The sequence below is a fragment of the Silene latifolia genome, chromosome Y (genome assembly GCF_048544455.1).
Source record: "Silene latifolia isolate original U9 population chromosome Y, ASM4854445v1, whole genome shotgun sequence".
Lineage (NCBI taxonomy): Eukaryota > Viridiplantae > Streptophyta > Magnoliopsida > Caryophyllales > Caryophyllaceae > Silene > Silene latifolia.
The window spans coordinates 246,422,484-246,435,636 of NC_133538.1; the positions used below are offsets into that span (position 1 = coordinate 246,422,484).

At 45.5% G+C, this 13,153-nt stretch overlaps 1 protein-coding gene across 1 annotated transcript; it reads right to left on the reverse strand.

The window, feature by feature from the left end:
- Positions 1–8,422: 8,422 nt before the first annotated feature.
- On the reverse strand, positions 8,423–11,664 carry LOC141634021 (uncharacterized). The gene is made up of 3 exons (XM_074446349.1): positions 11,375–11,664; positions 11,011–11,285; positions 8,423–9,005 (listed from the first exon to the last, which is right to left on the reverse strand). The coding sequence occupies exons 1-3, from the start codon at positions 11,537–11,539 to the stop codon at positions 8,618–8,620; spliced, it is 828 nt and encodes a 275-aa protein (XP_074302450.1). The 5' UTR covers positions 11,540–11,664; the 3' UTR covers positions 8,423–8,617.
- Positions 11,665–13,153: the final 1,489 nt, after the last annotated feature.

The following is a 13,153-nucleotide window of genomic DNA, read 5'->3' on the forward strand; positions in this document are numbered from 1 at the left end:
TTTTACGTTCTCTTATCATTCCTCTTTTATTCAACAATCTCGCTGCCAGTGCTGTGCAACCGTCACTCATACTGTTGCATAGACCTGTTGTACCGTTTGTGAACTTACTATCTATTAAGTTTCTCAAACTAGTACTTAATAGATCTTACTTGTGTTAGCCTCTAACCAAGTAAAAGAGAAATTTTTTAAAAGGTGTTCCGGGTGTAATTCCAGAGCAGTTATTTGTTACCACCCGTGCTTGTAGAATGACGTCTTTGGTTGACTCCCCCTTGCGGTCTCCTGAAACAATGAGCAAACTGAGGGCTCGGCTTTGGGCCGAGCGAACTCACTCCGACGCTCAAGTCAGTAAACTTAGAAAGATAAGTTGTTGTTACTTGGTGAAGTATGTATTGTAGAGAGATAAGGAAGATATTACCAGATGAATAGTGATTCTTAGGTTCAATTGTGGATCCTTTACTCAATGAGAGTTGAGGAGTATTTATAGACTTTCACCTTTTGTCACGTAGTGGCCAAGTGGCCAAATGGCTAGCAGGTGGAAAGACGGATCTACCCCTCGGCCGAGGGACCTATGGCAGGCCGGCGGGCCCTGTTGACTCACCGCCGAGGGGTCTTGGATATGAGTTCGCGGATGTGTGCCCCGGCGGGCTGGTTGCCCCGGCCGGGACCCATCTGACAGTAAAGCAGAGCCTCGTCGGTTCCGCCTAAGCCGTTGACTTCTTTGTGGATATCTTTGACCTTGCTCAATATGTTGGTAGTCGCGGGTGCGAAATATGCCCCATCAATTTGCCCCCAGCGTAGTCTATGCCGTAGTATGGGCTCCGATGTACGTTGAGCGTATATTCTGCGTAAGACAAAATTTTCTGCCCCAGCTTCTTCTACCTCGGCGTGGCTCTGGTTAGGCCGTACCATATCCCCCCTCCACATGGTTGTGTAATGGACATCTGATGTGGAAAAGGCAATGATTGTTGGCCGAGACCGGGGTGGAGAGTCCGGTTGTTTCGATTGCCCCCTGGCCGGTGCTTTCTGGCTTGGTTGATCACGTGGCCGGTGGAGAAACGGATACTTAGGAATTTGTTGAGGAAGATGAACAGGCAGAGAGATATGAAGGGGTGTGTTGAAGGCGCTTGGTCACTGTTGCATTGATTGACATTCAACTGTTGCAACGATTGACATTCCGTGGCTGCATGTCTGACACGTGTCTGATCGCTGATTGGCTGACGTTTCATGGGCTGTGCCCTGATTGGTCCTTCTTCATGGGCTTTTTCCTATAAATAGGGCAGTTAGTCTTTGAAATTGGGCACCAATTTCGTTCTCTTAAAATTTTCTTTCCTCCAAATTTCCAAGGGTTTTTCTCTCTTCTAATCTTCAGTGTCGTTACTTTGGCTAGTGTTTTTCTTCAAGGTAAACAAACAAACTTTTCTCGATCTCTTATTTTGTTGAATCACTATTGCTACATGTCTTCTCGAGGCCGGACCTAGTAACCTGCGCCGGGGGGGTTCCTGTCGCGTCTGGATGAAGGGGAGGCACCGGCCGCCGTCCCACTAAGGTCGGGGTCCGAGGTCTCCTTCTCTGAAGTTGATCCTCAAATTTTGGAGGAATGGGAGGATGATGATGATGTTGATGACGACGGAGACGATTTCGGTGATGATCTTTGAAAGGGCTCATCCTAATGAGGGGAAGCGATGACGTCATGGATCACGGCGAACTTGTAAGGTCGGCCCTGACCGTACTTGGACCCATAAGTTCGCCCGTTGTTCCGGCGAGACATTTTTCGAGGGCCATTTCTACTTTGGCAGGGGATACAAAATTGTTATCCCTGAGAGGGGTCGAGCTATCTGTTGTCCTCCACCGGGTTGCACCGGCGTATATATGCGGCACCTGGAGTACGGGCTCCGGTTTCCATTTGAATGATTACGTTATGGCCATCATTAGGGCCATGAACGTCATTGTGGCCCAGCTTCACCCGTTGGGCGTTAGGACCATAGTCGGCTTTGTGCAGCTCTGTCTCTTTAAGGGGAGGTCCCAACGGTTAATTTATTCCGTCGGCTTCACCATCTTGGCCGTCATTTTAAGTCGCGTCGGATGGTACAAGCGTGCAAATGGAGCGGGTTACGTCTCCGTTGATAAGTCTGTCTTCTTGCAAAGGCGGAAAGATCGGTGGGTGTATATTGAGGTGCCGGACGACTATCCACTGCCCGGTCCTTCCAGCACCAAGTTAATTTGCGGTGCGAGACTAAGGCGGAGCATGACAGATGGGTTAAACGGAAAAAGCTTAAGATGGACGCCGACAAGGTCCCTCTTAATGAGGATGAGAGGCTGGCGATGAGGCTCTTTGAGACGGACAAGAGTGGGGTGTCGAAAAGATGGATCCCCGACGCATGAGATCATCCTTCGGGATGAGGCTCTGCCATGTCGCCTCATACCACAAGCCCCAGTGCGGGGTGAGTGGGGTCGGTGTGAGGCCCATGTTGCTCTCAATGTTTCTGTCCGTTTTGAATTTTGGTTCATTCCTTGCTTAACTCTTGCCTTGCTTCTTTTGCAGATCATTTTGGCGCGGACCTGTCCGAGGATATTCTTAAGAGGATGAATTTTGCACAAGGACAAGACCGTTGCTAATTTGCATCCTAAGGCTTCACCCGTGACCGAGAATGTCGCCGAATGATCGATGGATCGCAATCGAAAGGCCCGAATGTGGAGGCGGCCAGGCAAGGGTTGCTAGTAACATCGCGCCGAACGCGGAAAACAAAATCTTCGACGGCGATGGCGTCGACATCCGTTCCACCTTCCGTCCCTTCGGTCCAGAAGGAGACGGTGGAGATCGTTGACATTACCGATGGGGGGACTCGATGCGGAGGATCTCCCCTTATCCGTAAAGGAAAGAGCCCACCCCTGCGATACTGATCGCCTGCTCTCTTGCTGCCGGCGAGGAGATGCGTCCTCCGAGTAAGAAGGCCAAGCATGGTACGAGATATATCCCTGTGGCCCGGACTTAGCAGGTTCATTAGGCGTTCCGATGACAGTTCTCGATGCGTCCATATATCGACACGGGTGTTTTAATTGACTTTTTGTAGATCAACCGTCGGCGGCCGCCGTTCTCACTGTGCGGCAATTGGAGAAGCCGCACGAGAAGGCGGGTGATAGAAATGTCACCGTCGATCCCCCACTTCGGAAGGTTTCCCCCACCGAGCTTGTGGTAGAGGGGATGAAAATAAGTAAAAAGGTGGCGAAATGGACTCGGCCTAGCCGGCTCCCACATTATGGAGCAAGAGGAGACCATGGCGAAAAGCCGCCCCCCATGACTCGAGCGGCTAAGGCCGGAACTCGACGCGCGAACAGGAGAGGCTAAGAGGGCCAAGGCCGAGGTCAAGAGGCGTCCGTCTTTGAGAGGAAACTCGGGGAGGACGCGAAAAGGAGGTCCTTCTTGAGAGGGCCAAGGCCGAGGTGCGGCGGCCGAAGGCCGCTAAGCTGCGGGAGATGCGTGACCTCGTTCGAAGCACGCCGACCTTTACTTCACGTAGAGGAACGATTTAGGGACTTGTTCCGGGTCCGGGGAAGGTGGTCCGGAACAAGGACGCTATTATCGCCCGCAGAGGAGGAGGACATTAAGACACTCCAAACCGTGCTCCTCCCTAACATGTGCGCCCATCACAGGGACTGGCCGAAGAAGCGCCGGGGAAGTGATTGAGGAGCTCTTTCCTCTTGATGGCTCCTTTCCGTGGGACAAATTTGTGGTGTTTGATGACAAGCTCGAAGCTAAGGAGGAAGCCGCGAAGGAGAAGGCCAAGGAGGAGCTAAGGGTGAAGAAGGAGGAAGAGGTGGCCGCGGAGAGAGCGGCCCTTCCGAGGAGGCTAAGGCGGCCAAGGAGGAAGCCGAGAGGTTGAAGGCAGAGGCCGAGGCCGCCGAGCCGTGGTCGCGAGAAGGCCGAGCGCCGAGACAGACCTCGGGTCGCCCATTAAGGACGATCTTGCTAACGCGCGATGGCAAGCAGCAGCAGAGCATAGGGAGACGGGCGGTCGTCACCGAGCTCACCCGGCGTCTCGGATAGTTTTAGCTGTTCGGGGGCCAATTATTAATCCTTTCCTCCCTGCCATCTTTTGGCGCTTAACTGATATCTGTAACCTTTTGCCTTTCTTTTCCTTGTATTTTGTACAACCTTGGTAGGTTGTCTTTTGGCTTATCCTTATGGGGACTACGTAAATCGCATTTCTTGTAATTTGTTGAACATTTTTAATAAGAGCTCGTTTCTTTTGCCTCCGGCTTGGCCGAGGTTTTTACCCCATTTTTCTGAGTTGTCTTCTTGCGCTAGTAGTTGAGCATCTTAACTGTAAACGTTTTCACTTTGCCTCTGGCTCGGCCGAGGTCTTTTCTCGTCTTAAATCAGGTTGTCTTCTTACGTTATTAATTGAGCGCCTCTTTTATTTTCGCCTCGGCCTGGCCGAGGCAGTCTAGAGTGCGTATCTCAACTGTTTAACGTTCCTAAGGAATGTTGATCGCTCTTGTGAGTATCAGCTGTGCTGGTAGTGACTACCGTGGCGTCTACCTCTTGGGGTGACTACGACGGCGCCTGCTTCTTGATGATGGCTGCCGTGGCGTCTACCACTTGGAGTGACTGCTGCGGCATCTACCTCTTGGGGCGACTGCCGTAGCGTCTACTACTTGGGGTGACTGCGACGGCGCCTGCTTCTTGATGATGGCGCCGTGGCGTCTACCACTTGGAGTGTGGCTGCGGCGTCTACCTCTTGGGGTGATCTAGCCGTAGCGTCTACTACTTGGGGTGACTGCGACGGCGCTGCTTCTTGATGATGGCTCGCAGTGGCGTCTACCACTTGGAGCTGACTGCGGCGTCTACCTCTTGGGGTGATGCCGTAGCGTCTACTACTTGGGGTGCTGCGACGGCGCACTGCTTCTTGATGATGACGTCGTGGCGTCTACCACTTGGAGTGGCCGCTGCGGCGTCTACCTCTTGGGGTGACTCGTAGTAGCGTCTACTACTTGGGGTGGCGCGACGGCGCCTTTGCTTCTTGATGATCGCCGTGGCGTCTACCACTTGAGGATCTGCTGCGGCGTCTACCTCTTGGGGTGATCGCTAGTAGCGTCTACTACTTGGGGTGATTTGTGACGGCGTACGCTTCTTGATGATGCCGCTCTTGTCGGTATGACAAAGTGTGAGCGGTACACTGTTTACGATAGTGACTATTTGGGAAATGAACACTTTGATGGAGAACTTGGACGATTCCTCATTAGATATAAACATGTGTCGGGGTACCCACAGTTGTCTTGGGCACCTCGGCACTTTACAAGGTACTCTTTGAGATCGTCGGTGTTCTAACGGCTTATTAAAGGCACACCTTCCTAGTTAGCCGTCGATTTGCATCCATGAGGTCGCCCCCTCTGTTGTAAGGATGGGCCTTTCCCCTTCTCGACTTCTTTGCCGCTTTGAGGATTGCATGTTGCATCCTCCGGCGGATATCCGGGCGTTGACCAACTCGTCCTTCTCGTCCTTGGAGACGAGCTTATGCGCTTCCCGGTCGAGACATACATCGGTGTCGGGGCCCGTATGGACATCACTGCGTCGGCCTCGCTCGAGTGACTCGGTCCATAAGAACGTTTAGGCGGACGAACCGTCAATGACCACGAACTCGGCTAGGACATTCTTAGCCGCATTCCCTTCGCCGAACATCACCGTGATCGATTGACCCGGGGGTACTAGTCCGGCCCCGGAGAAGGCTGACGGTGGTGATGCAAGGGCTTAGGTCCTTGACTTTCGGCCGAGGTTGAGGAAGCATTCCTGAACATGATGTTCGTGTAGGCGCTGTGTCAATCGGTACCTCTTGACCAGGTGGTTGGATATGTCCAAGTGGACTATGAGTGGGTCATTTGTGAGGGGCGATGACCCCCTCATAGTCCTTCTTTCCGATAGTTATATCGGGGATGTTGGAAGCGGGGACCGCTGTTTTGGGCACAAAGTTGATGGCACGATACGGCTCGTTCAGTGCCGTTTGTGCCCATGAGCGGACCCACCGTTCTCGTTGCCCCGATGACAACATGGATCACTCCTATCCATTCAAAGACGGATTTCTTATTTGATCCGCCGGCCTCGATCTTTTGGCCTTTGGCAACATACTTGCCGAGGCTCCCCTTCCGGATTAGCTCTTCAATGGCATTCTTGAGGATGCGGCGAGTTGTCGATAAGGTGACCGGTGTGGCCGTGGTACTCACGATCGCTCGCGTCACCGTCTCCCTTCGGCTTGGGGGCCTTTCCCATTTCTGGCCCTCGCCCTTGCTCGGGCGAAGACCTCGGCGGCGAGATACAACCGGGGGTGTGATCAGCATGCCGCCTTTGGTGGTACGTTCCCGAACTCCCCTCGGCGCCCGCCGAGTTCGCTCTGGCGGATCTATCGGCCGTGACCTATTATTGTCACGGCGTCTTTCATCTGGGTTGTCCTCCCGGTGGCTTTTCTTCTCGAGTGCCCGACCTCGCTGTGGCCGACCAGTCTTGTGATAGTCCTCTACCTTGATGGCTTGGTCGGCCATCTTCCTGGCGGCGTCTAAGCCTAGGCCTCCGGACTTGATGAGCTCGTTTTTAAGTCTCCTTGGGAGGCCTTTCATCGGCCAAGGTGCCCGGCTCGGGATTAATCTCTCGAATCTGCTGAACCTTGGCATCGAACCTCTTCACATAGCTTCGTAGAGACTCGCCCCCCTCCTGCCTAATAGTTAGGAGGTCCGATGTCTCCACGGCCCTCCTCTTATTGCAAGAGTACTGGGCTAGGAAGGCGTCCCTTAGGTCGGCGTAACAGTATACCGAGCCGTCGGGCAGCCCTTTGTACCAACTCTGAGCCATCCCATGCAAGGTCGTTGGGAAGACTCGGCACCAGACTTCATCGGGTTGTTCCCACACCGACATGTACGACTCAAAGGCCTCGGCATGGTCGGTGGGGTCGCTATCCCCTTTGTATGTGAACGCCGGCAATTTTAGTTTGGTTGGCACGGCGGTGTCGAGGACATAGGCACTGAGGGGCTGTCTGACCACGTGTCGAATGACACGCGGCGATCGGCTCCTCGCGTTCCTAGTCCGGCTCCTCTCCTCGTACTGGGTGGGGCTTCTCCTCCGACTATGGTAAGTCGGGCTTCTCTTCCGACTCTGACGAGTCGGACTTCTTTCACTCCTCTGAGGCAGGCCTCGTCGGTGCCGTGGCGACGCTCGTCCTTCGCGGGTGCGGGAAGGACTTAGGTCCACCACCGGCACGTTGGGCTCCTCCGGCGTCTTGTGGGCCGCTTCTTCCAGTGCTCCATTCAAGTCTCTTGGAGTCACGTTAAGGCCCTGGTCTCTGGGACGGGTTCCGCCGCTCTTGTCGGTGTGACGGTGTGAGCCGACGTACTACTAATGAGGTCCGGGGAGTAGCGGTTTCGCTACATCAACCACATGTCCCATGATGGTGACCTGGTTGGCGGCGTGGCGTATCGGTATTATTGGCATCCCGTACTCGGTGAATTACCGGCCGGTGGAGGGTGCGCAACTCCAGAGTGGTGGACGGTATCATCTTGGCAGAACTCGGTTTCGTCAGTTACGAATACCTCTTGTTGTTTTGACATCTTCTTAGCTTTGTGGGTGGGTTTTTGTTTTGTTTTTTTTTGTTTGGGAATGAATGTGACTAGCTTCTAGTATCTTTTCCCACAGACGGCGCCAATTGTTCGGGTGTAATTCCAGAGCAGTTATTTGTTACCACCCGTGCTTGTAGAATGACGTCTTTGGTTGACTCCCCCTTGCGGTCTCCTGAAACAATGAGCAAACTGAGGGCTCGGCTTTGGGCCGAGCGAACTCACTCCAACGCTCAAGTCAGTAAACTTAGAAAGATAAGTTGTTGTTACTTGGTGAAGTATGTATTGTAGAGAGATAAGGAAGATATTACCAGATGAATAGTGATTCTTAGGTTCAATTGTGGATCCTTTACTCAATGAGAGTTGAGGAGTATTTATAGACTTTCACCTTTTGTCACGTAGTGGCCAAGTGGCTAGCAGGTGGAAAGACGGATCTACCCCTCGGCCGAGGGACCTATGGCAGGCGGCGGGCCCTGTTGACTCACCGCCGAGGGGTCTTGGATATGAGTTCGCGGATGTGTGTGGCTGGTCTGGTTGCCGGCCGAGACCCATCTGACAGGCCGACAGGCCTCGTCGGTTAGGCTGCCTAAGCCGTTGACTTGCTGTGGATATCTTTGACCTTGCTCAATATGTTGACTGGTCAGCGGGTGCAGAATATGCCCCATCAAAAGGTACACCTAATTCACCCCCTCCCCCTCTTAGGTGTTTATCGTTTTTAACTCTTCATTAACACAGTTTTAATTCTATTTTCGCTTTTATTTTAATCAGATATAAAAAACGTCTTACAATCGTCTCAAATAAAAATTTGTGAATTTTATCTATATTTTCAACTCGTCAATCACTATAGCCATAACGCACAAGTGGAACATGGAAAGCTCCCTACGTTTTTACGTACAACGGGAATTTACATTTACACCTTCACAAAATCATGTACAATTGCTGGTATCTCTCTCTATACATCATTTCTCATGTAATTTCAGTATAACAATGTCAAGTAACTAATAATGTACGTACTTCCTTAAACTACACTACTTTGCTTGTTATTAACGACGGTTTGAGACTGAGAAATTGCCGTGGTTTGGACGGTGTGATTTTGTCTAATGTCAAGATTAGAATTAGTCCGACTATGTTGGGGTGATCGAGGTGGGGATGCATAGAGCGTGGACGCCTCAAACACCTCACGTTGGATGGTCTCTTGCTCTTGGCAAAGCCATTGAACTCGTAAAGCAGTGGCATATAAACCAGCGGCTAAGAAGACGGTAAGCAGGGAAAATATTCCGGCTGCCGTGAACACACCTTCTCGGACGATAAGGCAGTTTGACTTTGGGCTTGACCAGTCCCTTAGATGGCCTGATTCAACACTTAGTCCTATTAGTAGCATTATCTCCCCTACTGCGAAACATACCCTGCAAAATCATGTACGTATGGATTAGCATTACGGCATGACGATTCATTGGATGCTGAACGTCAAGCTTTCTAACTCGTACCAAACCCGCTAGCTTATTTGTTCAATTGCAGAAAATTCATATAGGCTCGGCAAATGGTCTAAGTCCACATTTAACAATCTAACAAGTTTATATTGTTTAATTGACTCGAGTAGCACTCTTAATGAAATATTCCTTTTGTTAATGTGAAGAAACCCAAAGTTCCACATGTGAGGGTTGTCCCACATTTATAAGGCAAGGGGCTACTCCCTCTATTGCCAATTGGTTTTAGAGTGGAACCCTCTTAGGCCTGTTGTATGTGGACTCTTTCTCTTCCGTTCGGGTGTGGCACATGCCCGTTGTTAAATTTAACAGTTAAATTAATTGGGAAAATACAAAGGGTTTAAGTATATTCGTGACCGTGAAAAGCATTTGTTAGGCCTACGTACGCCTTTGGACCCCTATATTACGGCTAATAATGCACCACATAATCTAAGTGAGCATTTAGCAGTAAAAGGAGATGTAATTATAAGATATCCACTAGAAATAAAATAAAAAGGTCATATATCCTTCTTGAAGCTTAAAAGCTCACAAAAAGTACATAATCAAAGTTTTTTAAAAAAAAAAAAAACTTAATAGTGAGCATATGATAAAACATTATTCGAGTTGTATGATTATCCATATACTCCTTTATTTCTAGTATGATCTCTTTTGGTTTTTGTTAGTCTCAAAGACGACATTTTAATGAGAAATTTTCAAGTTTATGCATTACTTTTACTGATTAAAAATATAATTGTGTTTCAATTAAAAATTTAACACGTAAATCTAAAAAAACAAACAAATAGAAATACGATATATCATAATGGATCTAAAAGATGGTAAGAAATAATTGATTGTTGTTTAAATATTAAACCAATTACAATACCAACATCCTCAATCGAGTAGATGCACCAATTAGAATTTTTTGTACTTGTATCGAAGAGGTCTTAATCTAATGGTTATGATGGACTTAGCGTAGACAATAAGTTTCAGGTCTAACTTCCCCAATCCCTCATATTGTTTGACATCAGCTGCGGTTCATTTGACACCAAAAAAGAAAAGAAAAAAAAACTTTATAATGGTACAAAGCATATGTTATATGTACCAACAATAAGGGAATGAAAGGTGATTTGAATCGTGGGTATAGATTAATGCGCTTACATAACAAGCTCTTGATGACCAAACTACGAGTAATATTCTAAATTTGACATAAAAACTAATGCTCTAATTAACAAAACCCATCCACTAGTATTGTTATCAATATCTATTAAGCTATCTTTCATTTGGGTAGGTATGAGAGTTGTGTAGGAATAGCCTTAACTTAAAAATCACCTAGAAATGTACCTAATTAAATTAGCCACTCAACATTATTAGCTACATCAACTTATCCTTCATCAAGGATCATAATTTTTGCACATAGACAATTCTTGCCAACATCGAAAAGTATATGTATTCTAATATTTACTTACGGGTTATTGAATTCGCTCAACCCACTGATTACGGCTAACTAATGTGTATTGTATAGATGTTTTTTTTTTGTGCTGGTCAAGACTACCTTCTTAATGAGATGCCTTTATCAGTCATACCGGTATTTTATATGATAATTGCATAAAGTTCGTATTGTATGTTCATACCTTGCATTTATATACCATGAGTCATAGTCTAATAGAGAACATTTGAATTGTCATAGGGTAAATAGTGAAATGCACAATAAAATCTTAATGCCAAGTTAGACTAAAGTTAGAAACAAAACAAATGACTAAATTCATTGTTTACAATTGGTCCTATATAAGCCCGTTGTCGTGCACAACATAATTACAGAATATGTTGCTAACATAAGATAAGATAGTACTATTATAGACAAAACCGTTATAGTGATCAATATGTTATGTAATTAGAGAGCATGATTATAAAATGGTGGTAGAAATAAAGGAGAAAATAAACATACCAAGTAGAGATGAAGAAAAAGGCAGCTTGCCAAGTAAGAGACTTCATAGGCCTAGACGATTCAGGGTCCCAACTAACAAACGTTGTAGGAGAAGTCTTTCCCATCGCAATCAACATAAACGAATGTTGTACTAACATTGCTATTGCTAAGGCCACAAATGCTACCGACGCACATATTAAGGGCACCTTCCCATTTCCACTATACACACATTCATAATCCCTCCCTTTATCACCTTTATTACTATGATCATTATTATTCGTTACCACCCACGTCACCTGTAAAAACATATACTAATTAAACGTTACATATTATAGGACTGTAAGAAGTGAAAGCGACATATGACTGAATCTTGACATATTATTACCTCTGAGCGAGTAGCCTCTGCAAAGAGAGACAGAATGAAACAAAGGAGTCCGCAAAGAATGCAAAGGATTGTGAGAAGGGCTCCGGCTTTGCTCCCTAAGTCAAGCCCACGAGGCTTAGGTGCAAGGTCCGCGTGTGTTATAGGTCGCGGTGTTGGTGTAGGCATGTTGTTGTTGATGTTATGGGTATGGAATAGAGAGGTATAGAAGATGATGATGGAGATGTATAGTTTTATTCAAGGTTTTAGGAAGGTGAGAAAAGTGAAAGGAGGAATTTAGAATTGCTTGGAGAAAAGGTTGCTTTAGGAAGAGTAGATTCTTTATTTGGAGGCCTTCAAGGGGAGGGACCTTTAATCGTATGATCTTACAAGTTAGATGTGTGTTTGTTCTCGGACATATGCTTTTTAGATGACTTAACTTCTCGATTATTTTTAAGGGAAATGATAAATATAGAATTTTAGATCATAGGGGCGGCAGTATTTAATAAACTAAAAGAGGAAATAAATTTTTAACACAAGTATTTATTACATTGATTTTTGTATAATTCAGTCATCGACCCCTACGTTAATACCAAATTTAAAAGGCATTAATTAAATACAATTTTTGAGGGTGTATTTGTCATTACCAAATTTGAAGTAATTAGAAGTCTAGCTTCATAATTGAGAAGGTGAGTGTATTAAAATTGTGGGGGCATTTTTCTCACTATTTTGCTTTTCGTGTTTATTAATGGGACCGTTATTGATGGTTGTTATTGTTATATATTAATCTTACTATTAATTTTTATTATTTGATTTAGTTTAATTATTTCGAATTAGATGGAGTAATATAAAACGATTTTTTTTTGGTGGTCATGAGTTTCATATTGATTATATTTTTTTTTTGACAAGTATATTGATTATATTGATTTAGCCAATTATTTGTATGTGCACAAAATCTCACTTTAGACAGATACTATTTATTTAAAGTTGTAGTCGGGTCAAATATGTTGCATGTGAGATTAAATACTGTTGGTGGTGCTATTAGTTTGGTCCAAACTTAAGAAGGAATTTAAGATGAAAAGACCATGGACCGTCCTTTGTGGAGCCATTTCATTAGACTTATGTGACAAATGATTGAAGGACTCTTGATCAAGTTAATTATGGGTGCATCAATTTCTTAATTATCATTTATACCATATATTATAAAATAGCGAGAAAATATGAGATGAGTATGATTAAGTCATTGGGTTTCAAACTAGTACGGATGCCGCGTATGCATGTGCGATATTTATAGATTTTCTTAGTTTATAATGTATTATTTATAGATTTAAAATTGACATATTATTAATTTTTCATATTTTAATATGAGGATTAAAAATTGAAATGGAGAAATAAAAGAAATTGAATAAAGTCATGAAATGTGTCTTTTAATAAAAAAATTTACCTCAAAACTAATTATTTAAATTTACAAATTTTCTCAAATAATTTTACCGATTTCTTTTTGTCGCAAAATTAATAATATTAGTTCATAATATTTTATACGAATTAAGTACTTGGTAAAAATTTTTATATGAAACTAATAATATCAATTTATCGGTTTTTAATATACGAAATTTTAGATTTATACCAGTTTTATTTTATTTTAATTAAAAGATTATAATTTAGTTAAAAAATATTATAATGATTAAAGAGTATATCTTAAATTAATGATAATAATTTAATAAAATAAAGTTTGGCTTTCTTATTTAGCTATATTCCTTTTGGAAGAAAAACTATTGAGAAGTTTTATTCTCTTAGTAGTAA